Genomic DNA, 14,831 nt, shown 5'->3' with positions numbered 1-14,831 from the left:
AAATTTTTTAAAAAATTGGGTACTTTTTGGTATATTTTCATAAATGAAGGTGAAATATATTGACTCAAATTTACCACTATCATGAAGTACAATGTGTCACGAGAAAACAAATTCGGAATGGCTTGGATACGTAAAAGCGTTATAAAGTTATCGCCACATAAAGTGACACATTTGCAAAAACTGGCTTGGTCCAAAAGGTGAAAAATGTCCTGAAGGGTTAAATTGGCGCAGATTAGTCCAATTTAGAATAGTTCTAAAGTTTTTGGTGAACAGAATTCTAGTGCATTGGGATGCACTCTAAGCCTACTAATAAGTGGTATAATCTAGACTAGACACATACATTTGGCACGTTTTCTGACTTTTTGCTCCATCTACAAATTTGACAGGGTTAGTAAATATGGACCATTGATTAAAAAATAATAATACCCCACTGCGCTCACATGACCGCCTGGACTGGCTGTGGCGTTTCTGCTGAGGTCCTGACTTGGTGTGCTTTTGAGTCTTTCTGTTCAGCTGCATTTACAATATGCAGCTGAGTATGACAACTAAGGAGAGCACATCCAGTTGGTACCTCAACGAAAGAGCTCTCAGTTAGTCCAGGTGGTCATGTTGAGCGTAGTGGAATTTGGTGCTGCAACGGAGGAATAAGTACTGCTGAAATGATCTTTCTTCCACAGGTTAGAAGATAGAAGGATTTTAGTAAAAGTCTGGAGAACCCCTTTAAGTTATGTGCAGAAAACCCCATACACTTTGCTGCCATTGAAGGTGTTGCAGATTTTCAGCACGCAATTCTGCCGTGAAAAATCCTCAGCGTATTTGCCACCTGTGGCTGTGCCCTTAGTGTATCTGTACAGTGATATTGAATTCCATATTTTTCAGATTCTGGGCAAATTGGGACCACCAAGGTAAACTATAACACTGTTGGGTTAAAATACTTTTGCGAGCCCAATTCTCTTACATAAGGGAACAAAAAAAATTGACACTAAAATCCATAATCGCCCATAAGTTTGAAAAATTTATTTTGGAATTTTAGGCCATTGCTGAGTCCTGTGTGAAACTGATTGGTACAAGCTTAGTCACCACTTATAACCAGGTTTGATGATAAACTGAATAAAACCTAAAACGGTGTAAAGCTGTCATATCTTTTATATTTTCAGGCTGGCAGTTTTATATTGTCTTCTTCAAAGAACCAACATGTTCGTTTAATACCTGATGCTTCTGGAAAGATCTGCCAGCGACTCTTGCAGCAAGGGCAAGGCATGCTCTCAGGAATTGGCCGTAGAGTTTCAACTCTCTTTGGTATTTTATCTCCCTCAGTAGAATCACCGGTAAGTTTTGGAAGTATGTTAGGTTTTGTTAGACTGGCTCTCGTACCCAAGCGAGACAAAATAGCAATATAATTATATTTTAATAGTATGAATAGTTTATTCAACAAAACTAGTCCACCCCCTTCCCTTTTTGAGGTGAGTATATACAGTAAGTGGGGTCCTTATGGTGTAGGACAATTGATTTATCTCCTGGAGTGTACTTCAACACTTGTAAGTTCATATTCTGTAATACAAGTCGGTAATAATGTTACTAATAATGTATCTTGTGACTGTTATGTAAGGCTACTTTCACACTCGCGTTTGGTGCGGATCCGTCATGGATTTGCACAGATGGATCCGTTCAGATAATACAACCGTCTGCATCCGTTCAGAACGGATCCGTTTGTATTATCTTTAACATAGCCAAGACGGATCCGTCATTAACACCATTGAAAGTCAATTGTGTCATAGAAAACGGATCCGTCCCATTGACTTACATTGTGTTTCAGAATGGATCCGTTTGTCTCAGTTTCGTCCGCCTCCAAAGTGGAATGGAGACGGAACGGAGGCAAACTGATGCATTCTGACCGGATCCTTTTCCATTCAGAATGCATTAGGGCAAAACGGATCCGTTTTGGACCTATTGTGAGAGCCCTGAACGGATCTCACAAACTGAAAGTCAAAACGCCGGTGTGAAAGTAGCCTAAGATGTTTCCAATTAGTGACTACCAGTATAGACAGATAATTTTAGCACCATAATAGCATGCAGATAATTTTAATTTAATTTCGGGTCTGCACAGTTTATATGGTGATGTTTCAATTGCGTTGTATATGGAAGTATATTCACAATTACAGATTTATGTCAGTTGATCCACTGGTGACTGTCAGTTGGTCTTACAGTCCTTGAGTTTACTTATTCACTTATTTAAAACTGCTTTTTGGTAGTCAAAACCGAGGCGATTTTCAGTTTCAGCATAAGTCATTACTCATAACTTTATTTCTTTGTTCACATAGCCTTATGAGCGCATATTTTTTGCAGGACAAGTTGTACTTTCTAATGGCACTATTTACGGTTGCATACAATGTAGTAGGAACCGGGAAAAATTCCTAATGGGGTGGAATTGGCGAAAGAAAACTGAATTCTGCCATAGTGGCAGCATAAAGTAAAGACAGATGAGTTGATTTCAGAGGTCTGTCATTTAAAAGTTAAAAGTAAGTGGTTGCCGGGAACCAGCAACACAATCATTGGAGAGTGGGCCTGGAAAAGAGTCACGGCCACCTGAGAAGAGTCATGGTTATTCATGAATTCCTAGTTTTCTCCCTTTCTCTCTAGGAGAGAACTGCCTATCATCAGCAGATGGGTGAGAGAGCAGGAGATTATGAATAACCATGACTCTTCTCTGGTAGATTTGACTCTTTTCAAGGCCTGGGCTGCAAGGATTATGATGCTGCTTCTCAGCAACCACTTACCATATTTTTCGCTTTATAAGACGCACCTGATTATAAGACGCACCTAGGTTTTTGAGGAGGAAAATAAGAAAAAATATATTTTGAACCAAAAGGTGTGCTTTTGGTGGATTTTGAACTAATGGTCTGGGGATGACACTGTTATGGGGCTCTGTGGATGACGCACTGTTATGGGGGATCTGTGGATGACACACTTATGGGGAGGATCTATGGATGATGCACTGTTATGGGGGGGGGGGGAATCTGTGGATGATGCACTGTTATGGGGGGATCTATGGCTGATGCACTGTTATGGGGGGGGGAAATCTGTGGATGATGCACTGTTATGGGGGATCTATGGATGATGCACTGTTATGGGGGGGAATCTGGATGATGCACTGTTATGGGGGGATCTATGGATGATGCACTGTTATGGGGGGGGGGAATCTGTGGATGATGCACTGTTATGGGGAGATCTATGGATGATGCACTGTTATGGGGGATGTGTGCTGTGAAACATAGGGCCATGAGGGGGGCCAGCATAAGATGCTATATGTGTGGGTGACACACATAAAGCATCTTATGCTGGTCCCCCTCATGGCCCTATGTTTCACAGCATTACAGTACTTTATTCTTTGTATGTAAAATATTTCTTTAATCCTGAATCAATCGCTCTCCTTTTGATAAACTAGCTGACACTGATATATCGCCGGCCGCTATGCTTTACAGTGTGGCCGGCGATACATCAGTCACAGTGCGGGGAGGGAGGAGGGGCTGGAGGCAACTCACAGCGGGGCCCGGTGCAGTCACTGTAGTACATCGAGCCCCGCGCACAGAAGTCTCTTTGTATGTAAAATCTTTCATTATTCCTTTATACCGTAAATCGCTCTCCTTTTGAAAAACTTTACTAGCCTAATCGCCTGCATCAGTACTCACTATAAATGTAGCGTGCGGTCCCTCCGGCGCAGGACTTCATCTTGCTCCTGCTTCATTAATGAAATGGGAGGAGCGTGACGTCAGTCACACGCCGGCCGGACCGCACGCTACATTCATAGTGAGTACTGATGCAGGGGATTAGGCTAGTAAAGTTTATCAAAAGGAGAGCGATTTACGGTATAAAGGATTAATGAAAGATTTTACATACAAAGAGACTTCTTTGCGCGGGGCCCGGTGTACTACAGTGATTGCACCGGGCCCCGCTGTGAGTTGCCTCCAGCCCCTCCTCCCTCCCCGCACTGTGACTGATGTATCGCCGGCCACACTGTGCAGCATAGCGGCCGGCGATACATCCGTGTCAGCCCTGTAAAAAAAAGTCAACCATCGTTTTATAAGACGCACTGTCATTTTCCCCCCTCTTTTGGGGAAAAAAAAGTGCGTCTTATAAAGCGAAAAATACGGTACTTTTAGCTCATGAGTGATACACCGCTGAAATCAGCATTTCTGTCACTATTTTATGCTGCCCTCAGTGAGGTCAGCATATAGTTGATGACAGGTTCCCTTTAATACTTGGGGGGGAAAAAACTTTGAATTTTTTATTTTTTTTTCATAATTATATTCTGACTTATAACTTTTTTGTAGTTATGCATATGGAGCTGTGATGGGGCTAATTTCTCGCCCATATTCCTTGGGGGACACAGGAAACCATGGGTATAGCTCTGCTCCCTAGGAGGCGTGACACTAAGTGAAAGCTGTAAGCCCCTCCTCCATCAGCTATACCCTTCAGCCTGGAGAAGAGACTGCCAGTTTTTGCTTAGTGTCCAAGGAGGCAAGACACCCCCTGCTTATGCAGGGTTGTTTTCCTATGATTTTTTATTTTTGCGTTATTTGTTGTTTTTAATTCGGTTTTTTTCTACCTACAGGGACAACAGAGGCGCATTAGACCCCTCTGTTTCTCCCGGGGTTGAGTTGCGCCAGTGCCGGTAATTCCGCACTGCCGCCTCCCCCACAGAAGACAAGGTGGACCAGGGCAGCCTCGCTCCCCTGCGTCCCGCCAGCTCAGGGTCGCCTGCACGCCAAGTCCCTCCCCCGGCTTCCTGCCACTGCGGTGCCAGGAGCTGAAGGGGCGACCCCGCTGGATGGATTGAGGGCGAAGACAGCGTATGGTGAGACAGGCTGCTCCAGCCTCCCCTTCCTCCCTCCCACCGCTGCTACAGGCCTCCTGGGCTCCCATGGCCACTGTTACTGCATGGCCACTGCTACATCGTGCGCCCACCCCCAGCCTCGCTCCCCTGCGTCCCGCCAGCTCAGGGTCGCCTGCACGCCAAGTCCCTCCCCCGGCTTCCTGCCACTGCGGTGCCAGGAGCTGAAGGGGCGACCCCGCTGGATGGATTGAGGGCGAAGACAGCGTATGGTGAGACAGGCTGCTCCAGCCTCCCCTTCCTCCCTCCCACCGCTGCTACAGGCCTCCTGGGCTCCCATGGCCACTGTTACTGCATGGCCACTGCTACATCGTGCGCCCACCCCCCCGGGCATATATCGGGACCGTTACCGGGCAGGGGAGTTTATCTGGGCAAGTCCTTGGCAGGGACGCTGCCTTCAGGGGACGGCTGCAGGAAAAAAGCAAGCCGTCTGCCACATCCAGGCGCGGAGGGGGCCGCTTTCTTGGCGTGAACGGCGCCATTTCAGGCCGGCACTTCATCATCCTTGGGGGTTAAAATCATTTTGCCGCGCGCGCGCGGCTCTGCTTCAGAGCGGCAGAGAGGGGGCGGAGCTTCCTACATGCGCTCCGCTACTTCCGGGTTCATCGCACAGTGCTGCGTGGAATCCTCTCGGCAGTGCGATCCGAAGCCGGTGCTGCTGCCTCTCCTCCACAGCCTCCTCAGTCTGTTCCCCTTACCGCTGCCGCTTGCATCATCCGGGTCTGGTAGGACTTTTAACCCCCTCCGTGCCACAGTACTGTCGCTTGGGTGTTATCCCCGTTCCTTTCCTTGGGGTCTCCCACTTTAAGTGCAACATCTTTGTTCCACCATGTCAGACCCTTCTGCAGCCGCCAAGCCTTGGTACCATGCCTGTACTGCTTGTAGGGAACCCTTTCCCCGGGGGCAGTCTGATCCGCACTGTACTGCATGCCGGGCTCCACCGCAGCCTCAGTCGCCCGCTGTGTCGCTCCCTGCTGCCTCTGACCCGCCTGACTGGGCTAGATCCCTGTCCCAGGCCGTGGAAAGCCTCACTCATGTCGTGGGCCGCCTAATAGACAGGCCACCTACCCCGCAGGACGCCTCTCTGATTGTCGCGCCCTCCGGGTCCACTGCTTCTGCCGCTGCAGCGGGTTCACTCTCTTTTAGTGACCCCTCCCGAGCTAGGCACTCTCAGAAGCGTATTAGAGTAGAGCGAGCCTCCTCCTCGGATGCCTCCCTCTCCCTGCCACGCGTGCGCACCCAGACGAGCCTCTCCTCTCCAAAGGATTCGCTCTCTGAAGGTGAATTGGCGGTTTCAGATTTGGAAATGGACTCGGCCCTGCCGTCCAAGCTAGCCTCAGCGATGGGTCAACTCATCTCTGATATTCGTGACACCTTTAAGGTGCAGGATGATCCCCCTAGCTCGGACGCAGCTAGCGTCTCATTTATCAGACCCAGGCAGGTCTCAAAAGTCTTTCCAATCCACTCTGATTTCTCCTCTGTGGTGTCTAAGGCTTGGGCTCGCCCGGACGCCCGTTTTGTCAACCCCAAGAAGCTGGACATTTGCTATCCTTTTCCAGCCGATGTCGTGGCCACATGGTCTTCCCCACCCAAGGTGGACCCCCCTGTGGCCCGGCTGTCAAAGAACACGGCCATCCCTGTTCCCGACGGGTCCTCTCTTCAGTCAGCGGAGGACCGTCGCATGGAGACCCTTTCTAAGGGCATTTTTGCTGCCTCCGGTTCTGCTCTCAGACCGGTTTTTGCCTCTGCTTGGGCAGGGAAAGCAATCTCTGCTTGGGCAGGGAAAGCAATCTCTGCTTGGGGTGCGCAGCTGGAACAGGAGTTGGACTCGGACGTCCCCATCCAGGACCTGCGTTCCTTGGCCCAGCTTATTGTTCGGGCCGGGAATTTTGTTTGTGAGGCCTCCCTTGATGCGGGAGCCCTTATTGCACGCTCCTCCGCCCTGGCAGTTTCCGTCAGGAGGGAGCTCTGGCTGAAGGTTTGGAAAGCGGACGCTGCCTCCAAACGTTCCTTGGCGGGGCTACCGTTTGCGGGTTCCCGCCTTTTCGGGGTCCGCCTAGACGAACTTATTTCGGAGGCCACGGGTGGTAAAAGCACCCATCTTCCTCAACCCAAGCCAGGGGCGCCCCCCGCGGACGCCCTGGTGCGTCTCGTTTTCGGGCCTCCCGCAGGGCCTCTGGGGCTCCCACCACAGCTGCCGCTTCGGCTCCTCCCCAGGACAAGCATAGGAAGCCGTTTTTTCGGGCGCAGCCCTCCTGGCGCAAGCCGCAGGCTGCCCGCACACCCGCAGCAAAGCAATCCTCTGCCTGAAGGCGCGCCCCCACCCACCCGGGTGGGGGGCCGGCTCCTCCTTTTCAGGGACGTCTGGTTGGCTCACGTCTCAGACGCCTGGGCCCTCGAAATTGTGTGCTCCGGATACAAAATCGAATTTGCATCCTTCCCTCCAGATCGGTTCTTTCGCTCCCGCCCGCCACGGGACCCGAAACGCGCGGTTGCGTTCTCCGCGGCCGTTCAAGCCTTACTGGACAGGGGGGTGATTACACCCGTTCCTCTAGAGGAAAGGTTCCAAGGGTTCTACTCGAACCTCTTTGTAGTTCCCAAGAAGGGAGGTTCCGTGCGGCCCATTTTGGACCTCAAAAAGCTCAACCGTTTTCTCCTCCTTCGACGGTTTCGGATGGAGTCCCTCCGTTCCGCGGTGGCTTCCCTGGAGCAGGGAGATTTCATGTCTTCCATCGATATACAGGATGCCTACCTCCATGTTCCGGTAGCCCGGTGTCACCATCGCTTCCTCCGATTCGCCGTGGGGGACCTCCACTTCCAGTTTGTCGCCCTTCCCTTTGGGCTGGCAACAGCCCCCCGGGTGTTCACCAAGGTCCTGGCCCCGGTTTTGGCCTTACTCCGTTCCAGGGGTGTTTTTCTGCTACCGTACTTGGACGATATCCTCATCAAGGCTCCGTCCCTTTCTCAAGCGGTTGCCAGCGTGGATCTCACTCTAGAGACTCTGACGAGGTTCGGTTGGGTCATCAACTTCCCCAAGTCCTCCCTTCCCCCCTCCAGACAACTGGTCTTCCTGGGAATGCTTTTAGACACGGGAGCGGCGGAAGTACGTCTTCCCTCGGAAAAACGTCTGATCCTCCGTGGGGCGGTTCGGGGTCTCCTTCTCCACCGTCGACCGTCCTTCCGCTTCTGCATGCGGGTCTTGGGGCAGATGGTTGCCTGCTTCGAGGCGATCCCGTTTGCGCAGTTTCACTCCCGCCCTCTCCAACGGCGATCCTCTCCTCCTGGGACAAATCGCCGCAGTCTCTGGATCATCCCTTCCATCTATCGCCTCCGGTGAGGTCATCTCTCCGCTGGTGGTTACAGTCCCCTCTTCTGGGCAGGTCTTTTCTGCCACTCAACTGGTTGGTGGTTACAACCGATGCCAGTCTCTTGGGCTGGGGAGGCGTGTTTCCTCCCCGATCCGTCCAGGGCATTTGGTCTCCATTGGAGTCCAAACTCTCGATCAATGTCCTGGAGCTGATAGCGGCCCTTTTGTCTCTACGACACTGGACTCATCTGTTGAAGGGTCATCCAGTTCGTGTACAATCGGACAACGCCACGGCTGTGGCGTACATAAACCACCAGGGGGGCACTCGCAGCGCTGCTGCAATGAGGGAGGTCTCCAGCATTCTCCGTTGGGCGGAAGCCCACGTCCCGGCCCTATCGGCAATTTTTATTCCAGGGGTGGACAATTGGGCGGCGGACTTCTTCAGTCGCACCACTGTCGACCCCGGCGAGTGGTCTCTTCACCCGGAGGTATTCGAGGCCATTTGCCTTCGTTGGGGCATACCGGACGTGGACCTCATGGCCTCCAAGTTCAATCACAAGGTCCCCGCCTATCTGTCCAGGGCCAGGGATCCCATACATATTCCCTCCCATCCCACTCCTGCCCAAGGTCCTTCGGAAGATCGCGGCGGAAGGCGTCTCGGTGATTCTGGTCGCTCCGGACTGGCCCCGCCGGTCTTGGTATGCCGACCTTATGCTGCTCCTGGCAGACGCGCCCTGGCCGCTGCCCGCCAGGGTAGATCTTCTCTCTCAGGGACCGATCTTCCACCCGCGTTTAAGGTCCCTACGTTTGACGGCGTGGTTGTTGAGACCACCGTCCTGACACGTAGGGGTTTTTCTGCGGACGTCGTCCACACCATGATCCGCGCCCGTAAGCCGTCCTCTTCTAGGATCTATTATAGGACCTGGAGGACCTATTTGGGGTTCTGTGCCGATCTGGGGACTCCTCCGCTCCGCTTTTCTCTCCCCACCGTTTTGTCCTTCCTGCAGAGCGGACTTGCCCAAGGTCTGGGTCTTAGTTCTTTGAAGGGTCAGGTGTCTGCGCTGTCCATTTTGTTTCAGCGCCCACTGGCCCCCCTTGGTCCTGTCAAGACCTTCCTTCAGGGCGTGGCTCACGCGGTTCCCCCGTACCGGCCTCCGGTACCGCCCTGGGACCTGAACCTGGTTCTCTCAGCGCTCCAGGCTTCTCCTTTCGAGCCTCTGCGGACGGTTTCCTTGCGACTTCTGTCCTGCAAGGTTATTTTCCTTGTAGCCGTCACCTCTCTTCGGAGGGTGTCCGAATTGGCTGCACTCTCCTGTCTGGAACCTTTCCTAGTGTTCCACCAGGACAAGGTAGTTCTTCGTCCGGTCCCTTCCTTCCTTCCTAAGGTGGTCTCCGCCTTTCATCTGAACGAGGACATCGTTCTCCCCTCTTTGTGTCCTTCCCCTTCCCACCCTAGGGAGAGGGAGCTTCATCGCCTGGACGTTGTCAGGGCGCTCAAGGTTTACCTGGAGGTAACCAGCTCTTTCAGGCGTACTGACTCGCTCTTTGTGGTTCCGGAGGGGTCGCGCAGAGGGTTGGCGGCATCCAAAGTTGCTATCGCCCGTTTTGTCAAGATGGCTGTTACTGAGGCTTATCTCGCCAAGGGCAAGGTTCCGCCCCTCGGTGTTACCGCTCATTCCACTAGAGCGGTCGGGGCTTCCTGGGCTCAGAGAAATCGGGCTTCTACGGAGCAGATTTGCAAGGCGGCCACTTGGTCCTCCTTGCACACCTTCACCAAGTTCTACAGGGTGCATACTCATGCGTCGGCTGACGCTGCTTTAGGCCGTCTGGTGTTGCAGGCGGCAGTTGATTGATGCCTCCGGTGTTGGTCTAGTTTGTTCTGGTCCCTCCCTTCTGGGACTGCTCTGGAACGTCCCATGGTTTCCTGTGTCCCCCAAGGAATATGGGCGAGAAAAGGAGACTTTTGTATTACTTACCAGTAAAGTCTCTTTCTCGCTCTTCCTTGGGGGACACAGCACCCGCCCTTCATTTGGGTTTACAGTTGTGGTTCCGGCTTGGTTCCCCCCGTTGGGGCTTGACGGTTCTTTGTTCCGGTTGGTGGTTATCTTTCACTACTTGGACACGCAACTGGCAGTCTCTTCTCCAGGCTGAAGGGTATAGCTGATGGAGGAGGGGCTTACAGCTTTCACTTAGTGTCACGCCTCCTAGGGAGCAGAGCTATACCCATGGTTTCCTGTGTCCCCCAAGGAAGAGCGAGAAAGAGACTTTACTGGTAAGTAATACAAAAGTCTCCTTTTTCTGCAGGGCAATTTGTACTTTACCCCAGTCGTCTCCATGACAGCGACCTGAGACTGCATTTCTTCTCATAGGACAGGAAAAAAAAAACAGAGGTTTAAAAACTCCACCCCTCCCCTTCCTCCCAAGTGTTTTTCATGTCCTACTAGAGGAGAGGTGCCAGAGAGGTGCTGGGAGCTCGACTGGATTCACAACATTATTACTACATGTTGCAGACAGAAGTCGGATCAAGTGGGTGGCTCTCCGTCCTCTCTATACACGCCTTTGCTTGGCACTGCAGGCGCAGCTTCCCCTGCGAAGATCCCTCATGTGGTAGCCCAGAGGGGTCTAATTTGTTAATTTCCAGGGTCCTCCAGAAATTCTGATCAGAGAGTTGCAAACTAATCCTGATAGTTCCTTATTGGCCTGAGCAGAGAAGAGCTGGTTGTCCTTCCCCAAAACCCAGACTGACTATCACATGGTGAATCACCATGGTAAAAGATCATGTGACGTACCATGTGATGACCGGAGTGACGCCATCACAGGTCCTTGAACTATAATTAATGCTCACCACAGGTCACCTATTCAGTAAAGGGGACAGAAGCAGATGCCGGGCTACGCGATCAAGTGGATTAAGGTGAGTTAAATGATTTTTTATTTATTTTTAACCCCTCCAGCGCTGTTTTACTATGCATTCTGTATTTAGAATGCTATTATTTTCCCTTATAACCATGTTATAAGGGAAAATAATAATGATCGGGTCTCCATCCCGATCGTCTCCTAGCAACCATGCGTGAAAATCGCACCGCATCCGCACTTGCTTGCGGATGCTTGCGATTTTCACGCAACCCTATTCATTTCTATGGGGCCTGCGTTGCGTGAAAAACGCAGAATATAGAGCATGCTGCGATTTTCATGCAACGCATAAGTGATGCGTGAAAATCACCGCTCATGTGAACAGCCCCATAGAAATGAATGGGTCGGTATTCAGTGCGGGTGCAATGCGTTCACCTCACGCATCGCATCCGCGCGGAATACTCGCCCGTGTGAAAGGGGCCTTACAGCTGAACTTAAAAACTTGAACTTTCATCACTGATGAAAACTATTTACATAGTTCAAAATTTAGGGTTTATTGGCCCCAATAAACATTCAAAATGTCATCATCACTTGGCCATCCTGTGTAATGAGGCATGCTCTTTCTTTTAGATCCAAACCAGTATGTAACACAGGGCTCAGGATTTAAATGGCTCAAGTGAAGGGTCTTCTGAGCTAATTTCAATTAGATCCTCCAGTGTAGAAATATTAATTGATTGCATACTTTTGATTTAATTTTGTTTTGGGCAGATAAACCTTCGTTCACATGGGATTCTACTTTTAAATAGTACCACTACCATCCTGGGGTATATATCATTTATTGATCAACTTTTATTAAAGCAGTTCTCTGGGCTTGATACAGGTCGCACAGAGCATTATAAATCAGTATAACGCAATGCGCTTCCTAAGTCCAGAAAGGAGGATCGCTCCCACATGGAGCGTGATTCCCGTAAGGAACACGCCCATGTGAAAGAGGTATAAGACAACAGCTACACAGAACACACTGCACTACAGTGGATATATACAGCGCTGGTACCATACTCACTACACTGGATATATAGCGCTGGTACCGTACTCACCGCACTACACTGGATATACAGCGCTGGTACCGTACTGTTCTGCACTACTCTACACTGGGCATAGTACTACACTGCACTAGTCATAACTGTACTCACTGTACATGGTCACACTACCCTCTGCCACACTGAGAAGATCCCACTGCACTGCATAGATCCCACTTCACTGTACAGACCACACTGAGGAGACATCACTGTATGCAGTGCACGGCGCCTGACACACACTCTTACGCTGCGGACCGGTCACAGCGGGAGCAGCTGCTGCTCCACCATACACTGCTTCGGAGCCCTGTACAGTAACTAATCGTAGCAGGTCACAACGCCCACCCTATAAGTTATGATCTAGCCTGCGCACATCCAGGACCTCGCCCGCCCTCCTTTTCCAGGCAGCTGCGAGGGACTCTCAGATGAAAGCGACAGCGCGGAGCAGCTGGTAGTCACCCATTTCTTTCCAGCGTTACCCAGGTGACTAACACATCTGGAGTCCGACCATTTTGTTCACCATCTGGAGCGCTTACTGAACCATTTTGAGCCTTTGCAGTCTATTTGAGTTAGATTACTCACTTTAAAAGCATTGGGGTCATTTATCAAAATGGTGTAAAGTAGAACTGGCTTAGTTGCCCCTAGCAACCAATCTGATTCCACCTTTTTTTTTCCAGAGGAGCTGTCAAAAATAAAAGGTGGAATCTGATTGGTTGCTATGGACAACTAAGCCAGTTCTACTTTACACTAGTTTGATAAGTGACCCTATATCTTCTTAGTAGCAATAACATCAGCTATACTAGTGAGTGAATGAATTACAGTCTCTTTCCATTCAAAAACCCTACTTAAGAACATTGGATGAAAAGCTAATATTCAAATTGGAACAAAACTTCTTGCCAAAAATTGTTTGTTTCTTTGACATATCCCAAGATATAGTAATTCCATCTTTCTGTGCCAGCCCAAGGAATACTCTGGAATCCTTCTTCCATACAATAGATGTCAAAAGGGCAGTTTTCCCACTATATAGAAACAACAAGGCAATGGAGAATTGATAAAAACCTTTTCCTACAGTTCTGCGGTCCTTGAAAAGTTCCATCTCTTGATACATTAGAATAGCCAAATCTGAAGCCTACAGAGCCAAAGGGAAACCAGTTTCACCATTCCTAAAAGCCTATTTCACTGGGTCAATATCTGCATCTTGGGCAGCAAAATCCTCAGCTTCCATAAAACAGATGTTTTGCGGCCAAGTGTAAGAGCTTACACACTTTTACGAAGCACAACAGAATTGATGTTTCGGCTAATCAGGACATGCCCTTTGGAGGCAAGGTCCTCTGTGCAGTTCCCCCTCCCTAATAAGTCTACTTTCACACTCTGGTTTTGGCTTTCCGAATGTGAGATCCGTTCAGGGCTCTCACAAGGGGTCCAAAACAGATCAGTTTGCATTCTGAATGGAAAAGGATCCACTGAGAATGCATCAGTTCAGTCTCCATTCCGCTTTGGAGACTGACACCAAAACGCTGCTTTTCCGCGCGCGTGTAATGCGTGACATGAAGGCATAGCACCCGCACTGAATCCTGACCCATTCATTTCAATGGGTCTGTGTACATGAGCGTTTTTTTTTTTTCACGCATCAGTTCTGCGTGAAGAACACAGCATGTTCTATATTCTGCATTTTTCACGCGGCCCTGGACCCATAGAAGTGAATGGGGCTTCATTGAAAACTGCATTGCATCCGCAAGCAAGTGCGAATGCAATGCGTTTTTCACTGATGGTTGCTAAGAGATGTTTGTAAACCTTCAGTTTTTTTATCACGTGCGTGAAAAATGCATCAAAATGCGTTGCAACCGCGGGGAAAAAAAAAATTAACATTCAGTTTTGTCTGTAATTGTGAACTTGCTTGCCAAATGGTGCGAGTTTCACTGAATGCACCCTGAACGCATCTGGAGCCAATCCGTCACGCTCGTGTGAAAGAGGCCTTAGGCCTCTTTCACACGAGCGTATCCGGATTAGGTCCGGATGCGTCCCGGTGCATTGTGGCAAACCCGCACGCGTAGGTACGTAATTGCAGTCAGTTTTGCAATGCGCTTTGCACGCGCGTCATAAAAAAACTGAATGTGGTACCCAGACCCGAACTTCTTCACAGAAGTTTAGGTTTGGGTTCAAGGTTGTGTAGATTGTATTATTTTCCCTTATAACATGGTTTTAAGGGAAAATAATAGCCATGGTGATGGACCATGTGATGAACGCAGTGACGTCATCAAAGGTCCTATTCCTCACAGATGAAGACAGAAGAGATGTCGGCTGCGCGAACAAGTGGATTAAGGTGAGTTAAATTATTACATTTTTGAACCCCTCCAGCCCTATTGTACTATGCATTCTGTATTTAGAATGCTATTATTTTCCCTTATAACCATGTTATAAGGGAAAATAATAAAGATCGGGTCCCCATCCCGATCGTCTCCTAGCAACCGTGCGTGAAAATCGCACCACATCCGCACTTGCTTGCGGATGCTTGCGATTTTCACTCAGCCCAATTCACTTCTATGGGGCCTGCGTTGCGTGAAAAACGCACAAAATAGAGCATGCTGCGATTTTCACGCAACGCACAAGTCATGCGTGAAAATCACTGCTCATGTGCACAGCCCCATAGAAATGAATGGGTCCGGATTGAGTGCGGGTGCAATGCGTTCACCTCACGCATTGCACC

The 14,831-nt window shown here is 49.9% G+C and overlaps 1 protein-coding gene across 1 annotated transcript in view; it reads left to right on the top strand.

The window, feature by feature from the left end:
* Positions 1-14,831, top strand: part of NUP133 (nucleoporin 133) — a 301,419-nt gene that overhangs the window by 63,516 nt on the left and 223,072 nt on the right. The window contains exon 6 of the mRNA XM_040429313.1: positions 1,158-1,328. Coding sequence (XP_040285247.1) covers positions 1,158-1,328 — 171 coding nt within the window. The remainder of the gene's footprint in view (positions 1-1,157; positions 1,329-14,831) is intronic.

This window comes from Bufo bufo, chromosome 4, assembly GCF_905171765.1.
Source record: "Bufo bufo chromosome 4, aBufBuf1.1, whole genome shotgun sequence".
Taxonomy (NCBI): Eukaryota; Metazoa; Chordata; class Amphibia; order Anura; family Bufonidae; genus Bufo; species Bufo bufo.
The sequence above is the reverse complement of the archived record's forward strand: the minus strand, read 5'-3'. Positions and strand labels throughout refer to the sequence as shown.